The 25,648-nt window shown below is 35.5% G+C and overlaps 1 protein-coding gene across 1 annotated transcript in view; it reads left to right on the forward strand.

Annotated features, from left to right (window-relative positions):
• The window catches only part of LOC117996158 (5-hydroxytryptamine receptor), a 34,799-nt gene extending 12,273 nt beyond the window's left edge, over positions 1–22,526 (forward strand). The window contains exons 2-5 of the mRNA XM_034984168.2: positions 19,262–19,354; positions 19,959–20,219; positions 20,762–21,005; positions 21,236–22,526. Coding sequence (XP_034840059.1) covers positions 19,988–20,219; positions 20,762–21,005; positions 21,236–22,091 — 1,332 coding nt within the window. The 5' untranslated portion in view covers positions 19,262–19,354; positions 19,959–19,987 and the 3' untranslated portion in view covers positions 22,092–22,526. The remainder of the gene's footprint in view (positions 1–19,261; positions 19,355–19,958; positions 20,220–20,761; positions 21,006–21,235) is intronic.
• Positions 22,527–25,648: the final 3,122 nt, after the last annotated feature.

Raw genomic sequence — 25,648 nt, forward strand, 5'->3', positions numbered from 1 at the left:
AATACCGATCTAAAATACAGACAATAAAAACAAGATCCAGAAAATGTTCTACGTAACCTACCTACTTTAATGGGGTACCGTACCCGAAGGGTGCTAACGGGTTACTAAAAAGCGTAGCGTAGAGTAGCAACTCGCTGCGATAGGTATAGTCGTAAAACGGTAGTTTTAGCCACGAGTAGATATCCCTAGTTTTAGTATACGCAAAACCTGAAAGTAGTTTGTTCAGAATCAATAACCGAATCGATTGCAATCATTTTTACTACGAGCTATCTTTTGACCAAAAAAGCACTTTACAATCCTGCAAGTTTTAACAATGCCCGTATGCAACAGCTAATTTGAGCCGCGCAAGCGGGAGCGTACACGTTCGATGCTAGCCGTCCCGTTCGCTCACAGCCGCTCTTTTGGGGTGACCATGTTTTTCGAGGACAACGACGACTCAACAAAACAAGCTTATAACTTCGTAAATTTTCATTATATATTTTAGAAATCTTGTATATATGTATATTCATTATGTAAAAATATTCGACACGTGTTTCAGTTTTTGCGTTAACTAAAACTAACGTTGTATAGGTACGAGACGAGGGTCGAGTAGTCTGGCTAAAAGTGCAAATCTCACCTTAGTGAAATTTAATCAAATTGTCATCTAAAATTGTTTAAAGGCGAAAGTATTTCCCCTAGTTAGGTAGAATAAATTGATAAAAATACATTCAATTTTTAATTTGACCTTGCGAAACCAGAGCGAGTCGGTTAGTAACAAATAATTACAATAAAAACAAATCACAACCAGAAATATAACAGATTCTTCAGTAATGTGGATGAATTCGCAGGCATCTCCTAGCTTCGCAATAAATAATGTTCCTGGGGCGTTTCGTTCTACGTAACCGAATACCTACATGCCGATGCGGACAAAAATTTTTGCTATTCGACGCAACAATCACTAATTACTTTTTAGGCATTGCCATGGGATAGTATATATATCTATAGTCCGCGACAGGTCGAGATGGCAATTGGGGTATGAGGCGTGGGGACGCCCCGCACACCCGTAAGTCACTCGTGCTCGCCCGCACTGGGTTACCACGTGGGTTGTGCAGGTGTGCGTGGCTTTCCCTCACTGATTGCCATTTCGATCTGTCGCGTATTATAGGTCTATAAATCGCTCTATAAATCTAAATATTATGTGAGAGAAACTAATTTATTTGAGACGAATATTTGTCACTGTCACCATGATATTGCCATCATTATAATAAAACCAAGTAATATACTACTCTCGAATAAAGCTATCAACTAACATGTTAAATATTTATATAAATATAATATAATGTGGCATGAGGCATCGTTTAGCTAATAGACTACTATAAATAAATCTTTATCTTTTTTAGATTTCCCCTACATTTAGATGTTTAGGTTGATAGTAATTGTGATACCAGTTCATACTCGTACTAGATTGATAGTTCATGGGGGTGGCTCTTCCAACATCAATGGTTCATACGTTAATAGGTATACTCCGGGACAGGTTGAGATGGCAATCGGGGTATGAAGCGGGGGGACGCCCCGCACACCTCTCGATTACTGTCTCGACCTGTCACGTAATATATATAATATGTCAATAGTTCCGTTGGTAATAATAGTTAGTTGGACAAAGTTCCCCATAGGTAGTTAATTTCTCGTTCACCCCCAGTTAATATATTATAGTTTATTTGTTACGCTTACTTTAGTTCGATAAAGAGGCGTTGTTAATTAATTAGATGTGTGTTTGGAATGCACTGATTCATTTCGTATAAATTACGAGTATAATGCAAATGCAACGCGCAGTGTTAGCGCTATTGTCAGCCATAATATATGTTTATTAGATGATGCCCGCGACTACGTCCGCGTGGATTTAGGTTTTTTAAAATCCCGTGGGAACTCTTTAATTTTCCGGGATAAAAAGTACCCAATGTCCTTCCCCGGGATATAAGCTAGCTCTCTAGCAAATTTCATCAAAATCGGTTGAACGGTTGGGCCGTGAAAAGCTAGCAGACAGACAGACAGACGCACTTTCGCATTTATAATATTAGTATGGATTATGTTTGCTTTGGCAATTTGCGGGACTACGTATAAGTCCCGCAAATTGCTAATGCGCGTGGCCGCCATTTTAGTGACGTCAGCACTAGACTGAAGTTTCGAGCTGATGGTATATATTTACGTCATTTCGATGTTAATGAGACATAGTTTCAGCGCAATAGCAATTTGCGGGACTTATACTCACTTTGTATGCAACAAACCTAAAATATACAAAAACTTAAGTTGTTCGTGACAATAAAACATTAATTAGATTCTCAGTCTCTTTGTGTTAAGTGAATGAGATTGAAGAACCATTAACCTGTCACTTTTCCACAACAGGATAATATAAACGTTTACCATAAAAAACCGGCCAAGTGCGATTCAGACTCGCGCACCGAGGGTTCTGGGTACTCGGGTATTTTTTTCGACATTTTGCATTATAAATCAAAAACTATTATATGTAAACATGAATAAAAATCGGTTTTAGAATGTACAGGTAAAGCCCTTTCATATGATACAGACTTGGTGACAAGTGATGATGCAGCCTAAGATAGAGCGCGCTTGCCTAGAAGATGCCTATTTGTAGAGCATTGTCTCTGTCACTCATATACCTATGTGACGTTTTGTCGGTCTCAACGACAGAGACAACGCTCTACGAAACCGCTATCTCTTTCTAAAGGTCGATGTACAATATTATTTCCTGCCGGGTGCTGTACTACAGATGATTAGATAAATGTTTATAATTGATTACCAAATGTTTGCTGTATTGTATTTTCCCTTTATCGCTTTTTCGTTGTTTGGAATAAACGAGAAGGTAGGTACATCATACATGAATTCTTTTGAAAAAACATAATATGTTATTTAATACATGCCAATTTTTTGTAATTAAGTATAGATAGTATAGGAAAAGAATATTATACAGTAGCTATTTTAGATTGTTTCTTGGAAAACTAGTGTTAATGAAGGTATGATAAAATTACCTTAATTAATTATTAACAAAATACACACCACATTAAATCACCTATTTAATATTAATTTTCCTCTTTTTATATACATAATATGAAACAATCCTGGTGACTGACTGACACACAAGTGACGCGCACTGCAGGCAGCGGTGGATCTAGAAAATTAGGGTTTCTCTTTCTTTATAACGAAAACCTGTAATTAAAGAAAAGATTTTGAGAAATCTAAACGCGATGAGATCTTAAAAAACGATAACGGAGATAAAGTCGCGGGAACCATGTAGTATATTATTAGATATATTATACATAGTATATCGGTGTGCATCTTCCACGAAAGCGATCGTAAGCCGACTGTGTGTGGTTCGCCCACGGTTCACCCTAGGGTGGATTTAATTAAGGCATTCCTGATTAAAGTCTTTAAACTGTCATTAAATGAATCCACTGGATCCTTAATGATAGAGCTTTAAGCTATTCCTTTAACTATAGGTAAAGTCTTCTTATGAGATTTGGACAAATTATTATCTAAACTAAATAATTCCAAGTTCAGCGACTTAATCGCGATGCATTATTACGGCCTACTAGGCGTACCTACTCATGTGTAAACACAAAAAGACATAATCACTACCTACCTATCCATATTATAATATAAATATTATATTGTTATTTCTTGTACGTTGGTACGGAACTCTTCGTGTCCGAATCCGACTCACCGGACGGTTACTTTGGCAAATAAAAGAGAAAATGTAAAACATTCAAATTATATCAATCAAAATAATAATAACTCTAGTCTCGATCTACACAAATGGACCACCCATATATTTTGTAACAAACATAATAGATTATAGAAAATAGTATTATTAGAAGTCGCGACTCGCGAATATTCAACATGTTGAAATATTTCCAAAGCAAATGTCAATTCCGAAATACATTTCGTTGATGAATAGTTAGTTATTTGGAACTGCGACTGTTACTTGGAAGAGATAAATTTATACTTTTGCTTCAAATTTAGAAATAGCAGTTGTGGTCAGGGATGTTTATTATTACGTGATAATTTGTACGAGATGATTCAGCAATAATTCATTCTCAGGGTTTATTTAACCAGACACCTACAGTCCACGCAAAACACACTTCTCTACGCACTTTACCGGAAATACAATTTATATATCTACTAGCTGTTGGCCGCGACTTTGTTCGCGAGGAATCAAGTAGGTTTTAAAAAATCCCGTGGGAACTCTATGATCTTCTTGGATAGAAAGCAGCCTATGTCACTCTCCAGGTCTTCAATTATACCCATGCAAAAATCACGTCAATCCGTTGCTCCGTTGCGACGTGATTGCAGGACAAACCAGCAAACCAATAAACCAACAAACAAACACACTTTCGCATTTATAATATGGGTAGGGACTAGCCTATGCCCGCGACTTCGTCCGCGTGGACTATACAAATTTCAAACCCCTATTTTACCTCCTTAATGGTTGAATTATTAAAAATCCTTTCTTATTGGATGTCTACATCATTAGAGCTATCTGCATGCCAAATTTCAGCCGATCCGTCCAGTAGTTTAATCTGTGCGTTGATAGATCAGTCATCTCATATCTTTTTCTTTTATATATTAAGAAGAAGATTAGACTACATTGTTTCCCGTTTGAAATTATATCTATTTTTGGTTTTAAACAGATCAGCTAATTTTACACAGCTAGTAAAATATTAAATGACGAATTTAAACTTGGACAAAATAATAATAGCTTTATTTTAAAAATAATTACAGAAGCAATGTATCAGTAGGTGCACAGTTTTTTTTATTGTGTGTAAAAAGTAAAATAGGCCTCTTTTGGAAAGGAGCTACTTGTGGGTTCACTTAACATCCCTTATCAATCTCTGAGGCGCTTGAAAAATATTTTTTGTTCTATTTTCTATTTCTTTATTTTAAATTTATAGACTCGCGCTTGGCTGCACTTAGACCTGGCGGCAAGTGATGATGCAGCCTAAGATGGAGCGCCCCTTCTAACCCTTCGTACGGCCACCCCCAACATGCAAACCGGCAGATTCATATGTTCCGTAGAAACACGTGGGGTGTACTATTAATATCTGAAGCACTCGAGTATTTTTTACATTTTTGAAAATCTCCCCACCAGTTAAAGGGCACATCATATAACCTTATTTCCTTTTTAGCAACCTTTACAATCCAATAGGTCCCCACGACGATCGAGTAAATCCCTATTTAGCCTCTTGGGTTCCTGTACTAGAGATGGCATATCTACCTACTAGTATTAGATATAAGTTCGCATAAAAATCTAAAGGCAAGACGCCTTTAGATTTAGTCCAAAATATTAAAGACGTACTTACTTATTAAAAGTTAATACATGTCAATTAAATTTTTTATACTAAGTATATATTTAGTATGTACAGTACATAACTAAGAAAATCTATTTCAGATGTTAAAATTTCTCCACATTTCTGAAAAGCCGCATCCGACTCCATTTACTCGTAAATTATATAATTTATAAGGATGAAACAACTTGTGTTCGAGGTTACTTTGTTTATTCATGTTGTGGCCGACAATTTAAACTTTCAAACAACAAATGAAACCTTATTTAATGCATATATATTATTCTTTATATTTTATGCATCTCGCAAGAACATTAGATACCTATGCTACTACGGATCTATGTAATCTACAATAATTCAACATAGTCATTGCAAAATTTGAGAGTGACAAACGATGAAAATATTACGTAAATAATAAATTAATATTAATTTCCAATTTTTTTTTATTGTGAAAATATTAAAATAAAACTTAAATCTAGCCTTATCTAATTACTGTAATTACTACAGAAATCATGCCCGCGTGGAATGGTGCCAAGAATACTGGCTGCATTTCCGCGCTGAACAGTCAAGCTGATCCGTTGCGCAAAAAATGAGCCAGCCCTTTTGTCACTAAATAAGACTATTGATCGCATGAAAAATGTCTCGTAAAAAAGTTTTTTTTTTTAAATTTTCCATTTAATTCATAACTAGATGACTTTTAACCGCGTGGTTAAAGGTTTCCAATCTCGCGGGAACTTTTTCGCCTTTAGGCGAATAAGTAAGATATGTTTAGTGTGATGTATGTACTACATTTTACTATCAGAGCCTCTTTATTAGTTCTATAAAGTTTACGCAACAAAGACCGCCGTAGCTTTAGCGATGGTAGATGCCAGGCGCCAGCCATGACTAGCGAAAGACGCAGTGAAAAGGTGGCACAGTGACACATTTCTATTAGTAAAGACAGAAGACGTTATGACTTATGAGGACAGTCTGCCTACAGAAAATCCAGGAACAGTAGCGTCATAATATTTATTAAATTATTTCAGTAGTTAATCTAAGTAAGTAAGTAGTTTAAATACTTATCTTTCATTTAGATTATTAAAACGTCGCCAGCGTAATACGTATGTATCTACAACTTTTTACGCATTTTTGTTTTACGCTGCTGAATTTCAGCAAAGCTCAGTTATTTCAGCACGATTACAAATATTTATAAGCTTTGATGGTTGTGTAGTTCGGAGACCAGCTCAAGCTATCGTCTAGCTATAGCTGCTAGTAATCTATAAACCAATAGTAAAAAATCACTCGTCTTATATGCGGGGAGGTGGGTGCTCGCTACATTATTATCTCAAGAATGTGATTGATGTGATTAGTACTTAATTGATTTAAGCACGGGGTCACGACCCTCAGAAATGAAAGATAAAACTTAAACATTAAAACATTAGTAGGATAATAGTAGTTATATAATAGTATGTGTAGCATTAGGTAGATTTTGTTGGATTTGGGACTTCGTGATACATGAAGCATGAATAATTTATGATCACGCATTCCAGAAACGTATAGCTGTCTATTAGCGCCAACTTCTGACCCTTTGCAAATGTAAATTCAGAATTGTTTGTTCTAACATTGTTGCGGTTAAAATATAGGTATCTATTGTTCAAAAAATTTTCTAGCATGTAGCACTTATTATTTTTGTTTTGATTATTTAAACAGTAAAATATTTCCTTCTCGAAAAGTGGTTGTGATTATCATGCAGTCCTTTTTATTTTGCTCTTGGATATATTTTTCTTGGTTTACCTATAGCGTACCTATTAACTAGCTACACTTATTTTGAAAAAAGACCATAATGTGACACAGGTGGGAATTAGGTGGTGTATTTGTAGGTAGTTTTCCTTGTTTAGCGAATGTCCAGCATGTGTTGCTAGTTGTCTTTTGTCTTCTATTAATGTTATACCCTCGTAGCTTTAGTTTTAAGTTTGCGTAATAGTTATCACCACTATAATATCTTAGAAATCCAACATCTGACCATCAAAAAGAGTTATTTATCACCTATTTTGAATAAATCATTTGACTTTGACTTTGACTATATTTTCTACCTACTAGAGTCAAACTGTAATATATATAATAACCAAGTATTACAGACACGCATCAGTTATCCATACTATAATATTATAAATACGTAAAGTTTGTAAGTTTATTTGTAGAAGGTAATCTGTGGAACTAACCGATTTTTCACGTTTTTTTTTTAAAATCGATCTTTTACCATTAGAGAGCTACATTATTCCTGAGTGACACAGGCTACCTATATTTTATTTCAAAAATATTAGATATCCCTACGAAAATTGTAATAAGCTACCCGTGCGAAGCCGGGGCCGGTCGCTAGTAATAAATAAATGTAAATAAACGAAAGTGTGTCTCTCTGCTAGCTTTTCACGGCTCAACCGTTCAACCGATTTTGACGAAATTTGGTACAGAGGTAGCTTGCAACCCGGGGAAGGTCATAGGCTACTTTTTATCTCGGAAAATTTAAGAGTTCCCACAGGATTTTTAAGAACCTAAATTCACGCGTACGAAGTCGCGGGCATCAGTTAATAAATAATAAAATGAAATAACAGAGTGAAGCGGTTCATTGTTATCGGTTTGCCGGTAGGTGAATCTTGTATCTGAATAAAAAAAAAGGTATGAAGCAATTAACAATAAGCTATTTTCTGATTCGCAGTTCGCTACACGTAGACATAGCAGCGATGCGTGCCGAAGCACGGTACAAATATTTGAGAAAAGCGTAGAGCATTCTGTGGTAGAGCTACGTGCGAGTACGGTCTAACGATGCGTATAACTTCACGGTACATAAGTTAAGAAAAGAGAATGATGGGGGAATGTCATCCCATTTCGTTCGGGAAAATATTCTATTCATTGCGGAGTAAGAAAATATTTGAAATTATGTTTTGGTTATATCGGCTTTTCGTGCGCCACACGAAAGTATTTGGAGTGCGAAGTGTGAGTGTGAGTGAAATATTTATCTTTTTCTATACCTATCTATAATTTTTATTATCCTGACTGTTTTATCCACCTAAGCCACTGAAGAACTTGAAATTCTGCTTCTTACGTCAGCGGCTTAGGTTGATATATCAGTCAGTCAGGATTTTTTTTGTAGGTAGGTATCCTATAAAAAGATTTGTTCTGACTGGTATATCAACCTAAACCACTGAGGTAAGGAACTTGAAATTCTGTCAGTAGCTCATTTTGTGAAGTAGCCACTTGCTAAGAAAGGATTTTTTTTTGGAAATTAAGAAAAGTTTGTATGACATCCGTTATTTTTCAAGTTATATTCATGAAAATTGGTATTTGGGCATTCAATTGAAAATAGAGAAATACGTGTCTCAGTATTGCTGAAAATCCCACCTCACACCGATTTTCAAAAATTCCTCTCGAGGTCAGCTAGTTATGATAATATACCTACTACGGATTGATTGCCCAAAGAATAATTATTATTAACATCTAGGTATAGGAGATCATGTTTTCTTTTTGAAGCTTAATTTGTTCTCCCAACTTATAGAAGTTCCTACTAAACTGTCGTCAATTTCCGAGTGCCAAAGTGTGTGTTGCCTCCCTCGCCACATTGTTGGCTGAAGTTAAGAAGTTAGAGAACGCCTCTTTACCTAAGTTTTTATTGGTTAGCTATTCCAAGGTGTTGCGTCATTATTCTTTCCAAATTTTATTTTTTATGAACCAACCAAATAATTTTAGATATAAAGTATCTAAGTGTAATATTTTTGATACCAAAGTTATGTAGGTACCTACTTACATGATAATCTAAATACATAAAAGAGAAATACCACTCACTCACTGACTGACTGACTGACTGACTGACTAATCACGAAATCTCAGAAACTATAAAGCCTACAAACTTTGTAAAATTTGGAAGGTAGGTTCTTTCTAGGACGTAGGTATCAGATAAGAAATGATCCAACTAAATCCTCCCCCCTAAGGGGGTGAAAGGGGGGGTCGAAGGTTGTATGAAAGTCCTATGTTTTTGAAGTTAGAGACGTGAAAATCTACATTTAGGTTATTAGCTTTAAGGTGACGCAGGACGCTCGACCAAACCTATTTGCTTTTCACTTGACATTGTATGAGAAAGGTGAGAGGCACGATGATTTTCAGCGAAATCAAGGGTTTAGGAAAAGTATTTTTGAGAAAAAACTACTGAGTTTATGTTTGCAAAGTATAGTTATTTCAACTAATGAATAAATAAACTATGTCTAATGTTAAATTTCTTTAGAATTTTCATACTCCTAATCTTACTTATTTACGCCCAAAGTTGTCATAAATTTAGTGTTAAAATATGAATCTCTTGAGGCTCGTAACTTTAAAATCAATATTATTTTCAATGTTTAATATATCAATAAACCTAGATAATGACGAGATAAATCGACTTAATACTTAGTTTTGAGCGTACAATATCAAATAATGTAGTAATTACCCTCCTACGTTTGTATGAAGAAAGCTCCGTCCTGAGCCCTCTTAAATAATAAAAATCTGTATAGTTCAATTTGGGAAATTCTCCCCTTAAGAGTGGTAAAATAGGGGGGAAAAGTTTTTATATAAAATGTTTTAACTTTTGTTATTTTCTCTTAAAATTGGAAACGTAGGTTCTTTCTAGGGGGTAGGTATCAGATAACAAAGGATCTAACTAAATTCTCCCCGAGGGTTGAAAAGTTATATGAAAATCCTATGTTTTTGAAGTTAGAGATATGAAAATTGGCATTTAGGTATTCTGCGTTCCTTGCCTTAAGGTGAGACTGAGTGAGTAGGTAAGTGAGGCCTTTTGCAGCGGGAAAATTTCAGATTTCATGAGAAACCAGAAATTTTACGCGGACGAAGTCGCTGGCAACTGCTAGTAATAAAATAAAGTTAACAGCTTAAAATCATCCGTTTGAGTTCTTTCCCGCAGCAAGTGGGAGCTATTTCTTAATATTTTTAAATATAATTCCCTCAAATTGCGAATGCGCGTGGCAGCCATTTTAGTGACGTCAGCATTTGACTGAAGTTTCGAGCTGATGGCAAATATTTATTTCGGCTGACGTCATTTCGATGTTAATGACACATGGTTCCAGCGCCATAGCAATTAGCGGCACTTATGGGTAAGTAATGTAAAAACCTTTTTTATTATGTCAATTTGTTACCTACTTGAAGTTTGTGTCTGAATCCAACTTGAATCCAAGCTGTGAATGGCACTAATCATGACGTTCGTGATTAAAGTCCCTAAAGTACCAAATTCAATTGAAGCCATTTCGCCTATAATAATCACGGGGGGTTACACAACATAATATTATTATGAATCTTACAAAAAGTGCTACGTGCAATGAAAAAAAGCTACGTCACCCTTATTATAAATGCAAAAGTTTATTTAGTGGTTTGTCCTTCAATCACTCCACAACGCATGAATATACATAGATATAGGTAGAGCTAGAGAGCGAATAGCCGACTTTTTATTCCGGAACATCAAAGAGTTCCCACGGGATTTAAAAAAATTATAAATCCACGCGGATGAAGTCGCGGGCGTCAGCTAGTATATAAAAATTATTGACTTTTTGTGTCCAAAATGTCAACAAGAGTAGTCTGAATACTAAGCCATTTTTTATCACTATCAATTTTGGTACACCAATACAAAAACTGATTTCGTAATTAGGTACATACTTAGCGTAGCGAGATCAATGATAATTAATCCATGATATAAACCTACCATCATTCGAAAAGTTTCTGACATGACCTTTGCAGAGGTCTAGAGATTTTAACCAGAATGGCTCAGCTACTAATTACTTCTAAGTACTTGTATGAACATTAACGAAAAATTATTTATAGAATTCCCAAACTTCGCAAATTAAGATATAAGCATGATATAAGTATGATTCTACTGCCTAATAACAATGTTAATTAATCTGGCGGGAACCAATTCTAATAACGTTGACTGCGAGGGGAGCATGATTTATGATCGCAGTTGTCGCTTGTTTCGCATCCCGAGAATTCCATATCTTTGTCAGTTTTAGAAAAGCAAGAACAAGCAAGGATCATATTGTATCGATGGGGTACCTGACTTTTGGTGTTAATGGTAAACTGCTACCGACTAATGTCTTACTATAAGTACGGCGGTTTGAATTCAACGTCTAAAACCTCTTACGAAAAGGACGCTAAACCAATTTATATTCCGTATAGAATAGAATGTTTTTTTTTATTCATGTAAACTTTTTAAAAGTGCTTATGAACAGTCAGGTAGTCTTAATTTACCACTGGTTCGGAATGCCGTTCCTACCGAGAAGAACCAGCAAGAAACTCGGCGGTTGCTCTTTTTAATTTTTCAATTTACAATGTTATTATACCGTACTATACAAGCCATTGCAGCCCCGTGCATTGCTGGAGCGAGTCAAATCCAAGCTTTTTTATCGTTTACATAGTCTGCGACTGTATAATATGCTTTTTTTAGGAGCATACTTTTAACACATTTTTTAAACTTGTGTAAAGGCAAGTCTAAAATTGGTTGTGGAATTTTATTATAAAATATTACACTCATTCCCACAAATGACTTTCGCACCTTCCAGAGGCGGAGCGCAGGAGTAGCCAGCTTATTTCTGTTTCTAGTTTGCCTATCATGGAGATCACTGATTTTTTTGTAACTGTGAATGTTTTGTCGTACAAAAATTATATTATTGTAAATATATTGGGAAGCTACTGTAAGAATACCTATTTCCTTAAATATCTCTCGTAGGGAATCTCGCGTACTAAGTAATATTATAAATGTGGAATGAAATAAAATGTAACTAACGAAATACAAAACCGAGATAGCTTGCATCTCGGAGACGGATAACTTTTTATCTTGGAAAATCAAAGAGTTTCCACGAGATTAATATAAACCTACATCCACACTCACGAAGTCGCGGGTATCACTAGATTCAATCAAATCAAATCAAAATATTTTTATCAATTAAACTAAGTAGATATTACAGGTTCCTACTTAAAAGAGCGCGCGCACTGCGGTGCGGCGGCGAGTTGCGGTGCGTTTTAAAATCCGTAAATTTGAAGAAATCTTTTAAAATCCGGTGCGGAATTAATTTCAGAGTGCAGGCGCTTCTATGTACCTACTTAGTTCTACAGTTCACAGTTTTTCGGAAAAAAAACATACGCAGACATTACCGTGGTGCGCGCCAGCTCTTAGAATCGTCAAATGCATGTATCAATTATGGCTTCTTGATTGTATCGATGTTTCGCAGCTGTTCTTAGAGAGCTTGATCTATTATTAATACCATTTTATCGTAATGGCTTTGGTAGACCCTTCACAAGGTGGACAGATAAGACGACAAAACAGCGCGCAGTCTTAACCTCGCCGCGTCGCGAGCAGATTCCCTTTGAAAAAGGACCCCGGATGGGTTTGAAACTGGTCAGGCTTACTTCGACTAACCACGTGAGTACAGCTGGTATCAGCTATAGGATCTAGTGACAAATAACGTATTTCCCAAGCATCTTTTAGGCCGGACCCTTCTTAGAAGAGTCTCCATTTAGTACGATATCATGGCACTTAAATAAATGAAACCAATATAATAGAGACATAAATTTAATTAAAGAAAATCATTGAAACTCGCATCGTTTTTGATGTGTTCGTGTTTAGATTGTAATTTATAATTTACTAATTGAGTCTCAGAGAAAGTAGGTCATTCTGTCGTAGCCAAGGGTAAAAACATTTATAAATCATAACAATTTTCAACCTCGTTAAACCTCGTGCTAATGACGCTGTAAATGATAAGAAAAACTAAGTAGCTTGTATTTTATTATTTTTGACATAGGTCTGAGATTATATTCATGTTTTTAGGCAAATATCAAAATTTAGCTTTATTATCCCCCTTGTATAAGATATGAATTACTAATTCATTCAATACCTAGCATTAAAGTCTGTTCACTAACATAGTGACACTACCCAACTTGTGTTTATTATTTATATTCGTATTTTATTACAATAACCTTAAGAATAATATAGTATTCTATTTTATTCTTAGAATGGTAAACATTTATTTATCAAACGCAGTGAAAAATAACATAATAAACGCAAAATATTAAGTGTGCCTGCGGGTGTAGCGACACTAAGTCAGCGAACAGACTTTATATTAGTAATTATCATAAAAATATAACATAAGGATATATTATACACTCGTTCAACGATAGTAGGGTACGATCGCATCACATAATTATTATGCGTCTTTGCAGTTTGCACTATTTAAAATGTTGCGTACAAAGAGAATCAAAACAAAACAACAAAGCTAAGAACTTTGAAGAAACTAAAGCACGCTTTATCTGCTCTATTTTATTACAGTATAAAAAGTTTTATTCCGGTCGTAACCTCTGATATGCTCTCATATATTATTTACATAGCAGTGTAAAACTGGGTCTAACAAGTAGGAAAAGTCAAACTACTTATGTTATAATAGTTGTATGATAGTATTTTTAGGTACCTACACTTCAAGGAAATTTCTGAATAATTTTAAATATTATATACTTAAGTGAACCGTGGCTGGCCTAGCAGTCAAAGGTGGTCCGCGCGATACCCAGGAGATACCCAGATGGATCAGAGGAATGGATAAAATAAAATAAATAAACCGCAAAATCAGACAGGTTAACAAAAAACATTTCCTGTGACACTGATGGGAGAATCAACAATTTGTATTTCCTTAGGGATTCAATTACCTTAAGAGTTTAAAGAAAGCCATAAGTACGAATGACAATAGAAGCCTTCGAGGAAAATAGAATCCAGCGGGAAATATTTGCTTTAATGAAATCGCTTTGACGTTTAAACTTGTAGTAGGCTGTACAAGTAAAATTCTGTTGTTGTTGTTTGAGAGTTGATACTAATTTTATAGTTAAGTAAATTTGGTTTAGGTAAGTACTGATCAAACTAATTTAGGAAAAAAACGATGACTCGAAATACATTTTATACTTTTTTTATTTTATTTTATTCGTTTATTTGCAATCAACAGCGATACATACAATATAATTTTACATAATAACAGACTGAAAATAAGGCCAAATAGGATTAGGTACAATACTTTTTTACAGATGACTTAAATAGTAGAGTTCGTTTCATAATTTAAACAAGCTTTACACTATAATAATATGAAAATATAAAAGTCAATTAACTAGTAAAAATACCTAGTAGATGATTCAAAACATATGTATGTGTGAGTGTATGTGTGTCTGTGTGTGTGTGTGTACTACATACTAAGTACATTGATATTAATAAGCTTATTATAACTTTAGAAGTAGGTAAATAAACGATGATTTTGACGAATACAGAGATAGTTTGCATCCCAGACACGGACATAGGCTTCTTTTTAACCCATAAAAATTATTTATTCAGTAGTATAGGTACATTGAGGAAAAACTAAAAATCCTATTAAATACATATAAAATAAAACATACACCGTCCATGGTCATTAATGAGATTAGAATAGAATAGATTAATGTTTATTCGAGGTATCATATACATGGTGTAGGCAATATCGTCCTGTACAGTAGTGCAACAGCTCGAACAGGTAGGCCACTCAGCATGTGTTGAGACATCGTCGGGCCCCTCAGACACAAACATGAGCATTGTGCCCAATTATACGCTAGCGATATTGGGGACGATTCTTTTGTACACAATCTCTAAACTAAACTAAATTAATAGGTCTAAATCTAGTGCTATCCTTTTCCGTAAGCAACATTATGAAAGAGATAGCAATAGATTTAGACGTGTCATTTTAGTTTAGTTTAGAAATTGTGTACAACGGAATTAGCCACATTACCTCGCTAAATGGCTAAGCTTAGCTGTTGAGCTAAATATAGGAGCCTGCTCTTGGATCAGCTTTTCGGACACGACATTTATAAAACCTTTCATGTCCGATGACCATGGGCCCAGAAAATTAAAAAGTTCCCACGGGATTAAATAACTCAAGTCGAGGGCATCGTCTAGTATTAAAAATGCGAAAGTAACCGCCTGTCTGTTACCTTTTCATATCCCACCGATTGTGACGAAGTTCGGTAGATAGTTTGCATCCCGTAGACAGACATAGGTTACTTTTTATCCCGGAAAATCAAAGATTGAGACGAGATTTTTAAAAAAACATCATCTAGTTTCTTATTATGTCATCCTAGTTATTGACTAGGATGACATAATATTGTAGATTGTAGAATGTAGATTGTATAGATTAATTATTGGTCTCTGGTAGATTGTAATAGAATTTCTCAAAAAATATATATTAGGTATTACCATTTTATGTCGTAAACGTGACAAGAAAATGTCAAACATAACCGCATTAGTGCATTTGTCTTTCTCTAAATTAAATTATCGTGAGACTCCTCGACTCGTCATAAAAGAAAGCTACGTCCTGTCATGGAGAAGATTTTATGTTTGTTGCTTACGTTTATTTAAGCTCTAAAGCCTCTAGGGAAAGAATGTCACTAATCTAACAACGAGAAACGAGACTTATTCGTAATACTGTAGAATTCCCATCCATACTGTACTCCCATCGGCGGTGTTCCCACTAGATTATAACATGGGGTTATTCAAGGGGCCGACCAACAAATTCCTAAAAGGCCGGCAACGCATCGGCGGCTCCTCTGGTGCTGCAAATGTTCATGGGCGACGGTAATCACTTAACATAAGGTGACCCGCCTGCTCGTTTGCTCGCTATATCTATTAAAAAAAAAAAAAAAAGAATTGCATGATGTCTTGTTGAATAAATATTGAATAAATATTATACAATTCCGGGTTACTAGTCATATAACACAGATACATACTACAGCGTTAATTACTTAATAACAATACGATGTAATTAGCAGTCATTTTCACTAGAAAGTGAAATTAGTAAGTATCTAATAGAGCAGCGTAGAGCGGAGCGAGACCAATAATTAATCTATGAGAGCAGCAATGTCCAACAAAAAAGACTCTATCAAGTCTATGACTCTACCTGTGAGAAGTATCCACGATGTGCTTTTTTTCATTCAATAAATTGGCACTAGTATCTAGAAAAACAGGCAAACTAAGTAAAACAATAGATTTTCATTTTCTAAATAAAAATGTAGCTGCTAAAATATCGCAGGTACAAGACGATGTGCTCCAATGGGAATAATGTGGCGCTCACATTGTAGAAATATTTTTATCCTAAAGCTTTTCATTTAAGACTGACGTGTATCCATTTACTTAGTGAGATGAGGCAGGGTAAGTGAACGTAATATATTTCTTAAATAACTAACTATAGTTCACAAACTCAATGTGTTGACTCAAACAAAAAATACGTTGAAATTAAGCAAAGTTAATCATGCTTCTAAATGACGGTCATAAATAAATGCCTAGAATAGAATTCTGATTCGGTAATTATAATATAAAATTTTGCCCATAAGAGTAGGTACATTTCCATACTCTAAAAAAGAAGGGCGCCCATTGCTATGAATAGAACAAAATATCAAGTGCTGTGGTTAAAAAAAACTCATCGTAGCTAATTTTTTATACTTTAATAATATACAAATTAGTATATCCTATTGGATTTAATAATTTTGTATATTATTGAAGTATAAAAAATTAAGGATTTTTAAGAATCTAAAGCCACATGGATGAAGTTGCGAGCATCGTCTAGTTTTTTATTCCTGCATAATATATAATACAATACTTATGTTTAAAACAAAATATGAAAGCATGTTTCTTTCAGATTTTATTTTAAATAAAAGACTTAAATTCTGATTTAACTTTGATTAAAACCAGTGAACCTAGAATCTAGATGGAACCTGAGATATGACCTGAATGCCACACGAGAGAATCCGCGGGTATTAATATAATTACGGCGCTAAAGAGAACAAAACTTTGTAATTCCAGGTTAAGGCTCTTATTCTATATCTTTAGAGTAAACCAAAACCAGGTACGTTTTTTTTTCTTCAAAGGAAAATACTTTGAAGAAAATTGAAACCGATGGGAAATATCTTTGATGTATCCTTTTGCTCGACAGTTTACTTGGGATGTCACTATATTTTTCTTTGCAATTATTCCTGTAAAAAGGAATTAATAATTAATATCCATAAAATAAAATAAAGTAAATAAGTAATATGCCCAGGTAAGTTTCTTCTGTACTTACTGTACTGTACTTCTTAAATTTTTTAGACTCTCAATAGCTCAACGGTGAAGGAGCGGACTGAAATCCGAAAGCTTGTCGGAGGACCTAGCACAAGCTTTACGCTTAGTTGGAGGGGAAAAGGGAATATGAGTCATGATTAAAATATGGCATTATGTTTTTTTCCTTTAAATACGTAAAATAAACCTGTTCCTTTTCATACGAATTAATACAATAATTATTCTAACGATTTTAAATTTCTAAGTTTTATATTGGGGACTACAAAATATAAAGTGAACGCCGTCAAACCGTTCCTTTTATTTTATTAGGTAATTTTTTTTTTAAACACCGCCTTGGCATTTTACGCTGATTGTGTTCTTCTATCATGGAGCCAGGAATCAGCTTTGCTTTTCTATGGCCTCTATCTTGTTAATAATTTGTGAACTTAAAAGTATTGATTCTCACATTAAGACCACACCACAAAGATCCCAAAGATTTTTGAACTGTGAATATCCCTGATCCAGACTCTCCAGATGTTCTCATTCAGACATAGCAATTATGCAGATTTATAATATCGTTGTTCATGGTAATTTCACGCCACGTGCCGCATTATACAAAAATCGTATTTCCCCGCCACGAAGGATATTAATATCACTTTCAGACTCACCGCTACGACATTAATTTAGAATACGTGTTGAATTATTTATATCACTGCTCGCCTTTGTCCGTGACTTCATAACGCGTGCATTAAGATTTTTGTTTCATATTCTGTAAGAATCCTTAAAAAAAGGATTGTAAGTATCCTATTATCAAGGTACCTACCTACCAATTATCAAGGTATTGTTTGTACCAGCTTTGTACAAACGTTGTTGTTGTATAAGTATAATGTGTGTATATATATATATATGTTATGTATACACACACATTTCCAAATAAAGAATTTTGAATTTGAAAAAATCCCATAAACCAACAAATGCCGACAACTATTTAAAAGCGTAAGAACGAAAATCCCTGAAAAACATGGAAGGGAAAAGAACTTTTAATACTTTGACCCTATACCTACTAGGTGTAGAAATAAATCATATATATGTATAGTCAACTAGTAACAGTTTCTATTCAATTGATTAAGTAGATATTTTCAACAAAAACAGAAAATAAATCTATTACGAGAGTGTAAACTAAACGTGGCTCAAAATTATTGGCTGCCGTAATTGTATTAACACTGTCTGTGTAAATAAGATAGCTGAAAAGCATTACTTTGCTTTATTTTGTATTTTGAAGGGGTAAACGCGTCTCATGTACCCTCGTCACGTATTAAGCTTCATTCCAAGAGAAAGGCTTTCCCAAAAATTGAGATTTTGATCGCATTCTTTGGAAAAATATTTTATAAACGGCAGACACAATGAGGTACCTTCCCTGACTTTGATGAAATAAGTCTCTACATCGTATCAAGAAAAATCAATATACTGCGTCGTTATTTTGTAGCTCCTTCAACGTATTTTGATTACAGAAATAGAGAATTAAATAAACTTTGATACACGAAGCTTCAAAAGTGTTTATTTAAAAAACATTACGTTATAGTATGAAACCATTCACTATAAGTATTTCTAAAGCGAATTTCCGTAAAGAATTTCCTTCAATTTCTTGCCGTCCCTTAAAAACCGTTTTAGAAAACTTTTCATAGAAAAAAATCTTAGAATTATTTAGGCTATTCCTGTGTAAAAATAGTATCAATACAAAGGAAATGTTAAAGTTTAAAACAGTACCTAGTACTCATATTAAAACCAAGGATTTTAATCAAATAATAGGTCTATGTTTTATTTACAGATAAGTTTGGTGTCTGGTGCCAGAAATCAAGAAATAGACCCAGAATGACGAACGACACACTGGGATTTTTCTTACAGAAATATGACGCAGATAGTAAGTAGTTCTACAAAATAGTCAACTAGCTTATGCTCGCAACTTCGTCCATGTGAACCACACAAAATCAAATCCCTATTTTACCCTTTAGGGTTGAATTTTCAATAATCCTTTCTTACCTATTGTCTGTTATAATATAATAGCTAACTGCTTGCCTTTCAGCCCGATCCGTCTAGTAGTTTGAGTGTGTGTTAATAGATCATACAGTCAGTCAACTTTTCTTTCTATGTATATATAGATAAGCAATTAATATTAACATCCAGAATGTGTAACACTCTATGTGGTTACAGCTACGCAGCAGCTCTGAAATTACTAAAAGATTTACATACAAATCTTTGAGCTGGCGTAACTTCGAAACTACTTATTTTTATGGAAATCTGACAATATACACACACACACAAAAATTTCTTTCTCGAACGGGTCTACAAAATGTCATTGAATTTGATTGGTTAATATTGAAATTAGAACTAAACTCCGTTTGTTTGGAAAGCGCTGGGGAGCGCGGTAGGCTCTTAACATAATAACTTCATTAATAGTTCTTTAATGTTTAAGATCTTTATGACCTTAAAGACTCTCTTCTTAACCAGCTCTACTTTTTTAACAGTAGGTGGCGGGGTGTTGCGGTGAGAGAGCATGGAGGGCGCGGACGGGAGCGACGATCTGTTGGATTGGGAAGCCCTGTACCAGTTTCCAGTGCAAAATGCCACATGGAATACGACGGAATGGGTTCCCAGCGCATGGAACTCCACTGCAACGAACGACAACTGGTGGAATTCGTCCGCGCCCTTTGACTCACCTGCCGCTCTCATACGTGCCGCAGCGAAGGCAGTTCTCCTCGGCTTACTAATTCTGGCAACAGTAATTGGTACAGTATTCACTTTCCAATGACTAACATTTAAATTCTTGTAGTGCAGCATAACAGGAAACCATAATTATTTATCAACGAGCATTAGTGAACAACATGTGTTTCTAATATTCATATTTAGTTTAGTCACGTCATAATTTATAACAATTACTGAACTAACTTTAACATTCGGTTCTGATCTAGGAATTGAGTTATTGTTGCACTATTGAAAGCCGAAATAAATATTTAAACATTCAGTTTCTTGAAATCTTCTTTAGAATTTAACAAAACTTCCGATTCAAACGGTGGTACCTACCTACATTTATAATTCAAAAGCATCTTTTGAATCTATTTGAAAAATATAATAGGTATTCGTTAACCGATAAGTTAATATTATTTTCGAATTGTGTTTGATCAACATCTTTCCCGGTATTTAACCTGAATCGTTAAGATATCAAAGTGTCCTAACCTCTAAAAATAATTCTAAATCATAAAAAGCTATTATAGGTAAATTAATAGGGGGAGATCTTCCATCATACTGAATTATTTGTTTCTTGCTGCAGGTAACGTATTTGTAATAGCAGCAATACTGCTTGAGCGGCATTTACGCAGTGCTGCAAACCAGCTGATCTTATCGCTGGCGGTAGCAGATCTGCTTGTGGCCTGTCTAGTGATGCCCCTCGGCGCGGTATACGAAGTTGCCCAGCGCTGGACGTTGGGCCCCGAGCTTTGCGATATGTGGACCTCGGGTGATGTGTTGTGCTGTACTGCCTCCATTCTGCATCTGGTTGCCATTGCCCTTGATAGGTAAGCCGCGTGGTCTGCAGTATTTTACTAATGCAAAAAAAGTTTAGTTTTAGTTTTTTATTTAGTTTTAGTTAACTTAAATTGCTATCGATTGTTAGGTGACTCGAGGTCACAAAGCAATAGTCTGACTTGGACATGTCTGTACCTAATTATTTCAATAGTAGTTTTTCAAAGTCATACTTATTGACTTGTTTACTGTATCTATGTTAAGTATCTACTTTTTATTTAAGGTATTGGGCTGTGACAAACATCGATTACATCCACGCACGAACTGCACGTCGAGTTGGTTATATGATCGCGTGCGTCTGGGTCGCAAGCTTCCTAGTTTGTATTGCACCACTTCTGGGTTGGAAAGATCCCGACTGGAACCGTCGCGTCTCCGAAGACCTTCGATGCGTCGTCAGTCAAGATGTGGGTTATCAAATTTTTGCAACCGCGTCGTCCTTCTACGTTCCAGTGCTAGTTATTTTAATATTGTATTGGCGGATATATCAAACAGCTAGAAAAAGAATAAGAAGGCGACCAGGAACGACGACTAGAGGACCACCGCCTGTTCCTGCGGGTGGAGCTCTAGTCGCGGCAGGAGGCAGCGGTGGTATAGCCGCTGCAGTCGTAGCGGTCATCGGTCGTCCGTTACCCACCATATCTGAAACGACAACGACAGGCATCACAAACGTATCGTCTAACAACACGAGTCCTGAGAAGCAGTCCTGTGTCAACGGCCTGGAAGCGGACCCGTCGACTACGGGTTACGGAGCGGTCGCCGCCGCTTACTATCCGACGCTAGTACGTCGCAAGCCCAAAGAGGCGGCCGATTCCAAGAGAGAACGAAAAGCGGCGAAGACATTAGCAATAATAACCGGCGCGTTCGTCGCGTGCTGGCTTCCGTTTTTCGTATTAGCTATTTTAGTCCCGACGTGCAACTGCGAGGTGAGTCCGGTGCTGACGTCACTGTCGCTGTGGCTGGGATACTTCAACTCGACGCTGAACCCTGTAATATACACGGTGTTCAGCCCGGAGTTCCGGCATGCGTTCCAGCGGCTTCTGTGCGGCCGCCGCGCGCGTCGCCGTCGCGCCCCGCCCTAGGCCGCCGCCTCCCGCTCCGTGCATCTCGAGAGCCTTCGCCCCAACCCGACTGACCTCATTTAGCTCGATACATAAACATATTACTTTATCTTGTTACATTTTCAGAGATATATTTACACCCCCTTATTTTTTTGTACGTGATAAATGTGATTATGAATAAGTATAATGTCTAATTCCTATTAAATAACCTATAAGTATAGGTTTAATAAAACATTTTTAAGCTAAGGATGTGTAGATTAAGTTTAATAAATACAATCTAAACTTAGATACAATAGAACTTACTGTGATCAATGATTGTAGTCATGAATATAAGGTAGGTACTAATAAATAGTAATTTGAAATATCATTAAATTACTTATGAAGAAGTGTTTCAGTTACCTATACTTAGTAGGTATCTTATATATATATTTTTCCTGAAATATAATAATTATTACTACTAAATGTCTTTTATTTTCATAATATTGTACTATGTATTGTAGGTATTGCATGAGTATTTATATATGTACCCTCATGTGTACATTTTATCAAAATCGGTTGGATTGAGAAAAGTACAATACCGAATAATTCCAACTAATACAGAAATAACTACATAAATATAAGATACTTAGCTACTTCTAAAATGATATTTATTCCTAATTTATTGAGTGAAAATAAATCTTCTCCGAAAATGGCAAACGCGACGTCATCACTTCAAAATTTCTAATTAAATTTTCCTTCGTTGTGAAACTTGATTAAGGCGCGTCTACCACAGTAAACAAAATGATACGACGATAAAGTAAAATAGGTACTTGTATGAGTTAGAATTTAGAAGCTTAATTAAAATACGACTGTTGGTTAACGTGTCACACTGTCTTTCTGAGCTGAAGCGTTTATATCTCAAAAAGTGTGGGTTGAATTACAGTCAACCTTTCAATAGTATAAATTCCTCACGCTCCATTTTAACTTTTTGTGTCAAATTTCATGTCAAAAGTACTATTTTAGTCCTTATATTAAAGGTGAACTGTACTTTTGACGTAACAGTTGACCCATAGATTAGAATGGTGCGTGTGGAGTCGTTTTGTACGGACTATGAAATAGTAAAAGTATATAGAAACTTTTTCCAAGAGACACTACAATGTAGTAAGTAGTATCTTGGGCCTATGTGGGGTTACTTTGTGAGCGGTCGACATCATCAACCCATAACCGCCTCACTTCTGTGCATGGGTCTCCTCTCAGATGAGGAAGGAAGGAAGGGTTTGGCCAAAGTCTACCACGCAGGCCAAGTGTATTGGCAGACTTCACACACCTTTAAGAACATTATGGAGAACTCTCAGGCATGCATGTTTCCTTACGATGTTTTCCTTTACCTTTAAAGCAAGTGATATTTAATTACTTAAAACGCACATAGCTCCGCAAAATTAGAGCCCGGGATCGAACTCCGGACTCTCCCACTATGAGGCTGCTACCCACTAGGCTATCACTATAGGTTATTAGGAGTGGTCAGTGAGGCGAAAATTTAAATTGTAACATAGGCTACTTTGGGCCCGCAAAACCAAAGAGTTTCCATGGGATTTTAAAAAATCTAAATCAATGCAGACGAAAGTTGCGTGCATCATCTAGTAAGTATAAAATAAGTATTTACATAACATGTACATATGCTGTTCATCAACATCATCATCACAATCAACCCATAGCCGGCTCACTACAAAGCACGGATATCCTCTCAGTATGGTTTGGACATGGTCCACTACGCTGGCCAAGTGCGGATTGGCAGACTTCAAACACCTTTCAGAACATTGTGGAGAACTCTCAGACATACATGTTTTCTCACTATGTTTTCCATTACTTTATTTAGTTTCTTAAAACGCACCTAACTCCGAAACGTTAGAAGTGCATTCCCGGGATCGAACCCCCGACCTCCAGGACGTCATAAACACTAGGCTATCACGGACATAATAGATATGATGTTGCAAATGCCTAATCCAAAAGATTAGGACAATAATACCGTCGTTTTACTCCGGAGATTGGTGTAAAGTATTCTTTACAAAGTCACAACCATAAATTGACCGTAAACGTTCAGTATCATATCGACGAAACGTTCATTTACTTATTACCTATTTTTAATGTGCCATTAGGTCCTCTTGTTCGTAATAGGTAATGTAATAGTCGACAGTATCACTTTTATTATTATTTCACACGAGATAAGTTTCGCTGTAATTATTATTTTTAAAGCTAAATGAACGCCCCATTTATATTAGACTTTCTTTTATTTCCAAGACTTTGAATACCTTTGGATGACGTATTATATTATTATTATTGTAATTGAACTTTTAGATTCAAAACTTTTATTTCACTGAGTAGGTAGATAATAAAATGTGGATTTAATGTTGAAAGATAACACACACACATCACAAAGAATATTCTGTGTCTTCTGAAACAATATTCATTGGGAATAACGATTCAATACATATCATCGATCAAGATACAAAATAGTCGTCAGTTTTGAAAATTCAACTTGACATTTTTTTAACAATTTTGACGAAATGTATCGAACATTTCGTCAAAATTGTTAAAAAAATCCAAACATTGCCAGCTAAATTACATCTTACTTTACGGTCCAATAAACGTAGGTAAACCTACCTAAATAATAGAAGTTAGAACGAGTAAAATGTACGAATAAATTACGATTGCAAAAACTAAACACGGTTAGCAGCTCTGAAATTATTAATTTTGCTGAAATCTGACTTTAAAATAACAGGGTAGACTTTTTTCCTCAATGTGAATGTGCACGGCTGCCGTTCTGTAGAATACCTATTATTTATTCTTTTCCACAAGTTTTAAAGATAAAACCGACTTTATAAAATAAAGCAAAATTGTATCCTCCAAACTTGAGCTTCATTTAATCAGCTGGGACCGGGTAGGACTCTTTATCTTCATTTTTAGGGTTCCGTACCTCAAAAGGAAAAACGGAACCCATATAAGATCACTTTGTTGTCTGTCTGTCTGTCTGTCTGTCGGTCTGTCAAGAAACCTACAGGGTCCTTCCCGTTGACCTAGAATCATGAAATTTAGCAGGTAGGTAGATCTTATAGCTGACATTCGGGGAAAAATTTGAAAACCGTGAATTTGTGGTCACATCACACAAAAAAAATTGTAGTCATAAACTAATAATTACTATTTTCATCTTCCGAAGTAGATAACTATATCAAGTGGGGTATCATATTATGAAAAGTCTTCACCTGTGCATTCTAAAACAGATTTTTATTAATTTTTATGTATCATAGTTTTTGAATTATCATGCAAAAAATGTCAAAAAAATACGACTGTTATAGTACGGAACCCTCATTGCGCGAGCCTGACACGCACTTCGCACTTGGCCGGTTTTTTTACTATCTACACTGGGGAGTGCGGCGTTAAGTTACCTTAGTTATTAACTAATTCCATTAAACACAGTTAATGCAGATGTGACACTGGGTAGTATCACAGTTCACTCTGGTAGTATAATAGGATGACAATGTCTGAACTTGGACCGGAGGTCGTGGTACGAAGGTTAAACAGACATAGTGATTACCTAGTAG

Source organism: Maniola hyperantus, chromosome 3 (genome assembly GCF_902806685.2).
Source record: "Maniola hyperantus chromosome 3, iAphHyp1.2, whole genome shotgun sequence".
NCBI lineage: Eukaryota > Metazoa > Arthropoda > Insecta > Lepidoptera > Nymphalidae > Maniola > Maniola hyperantus.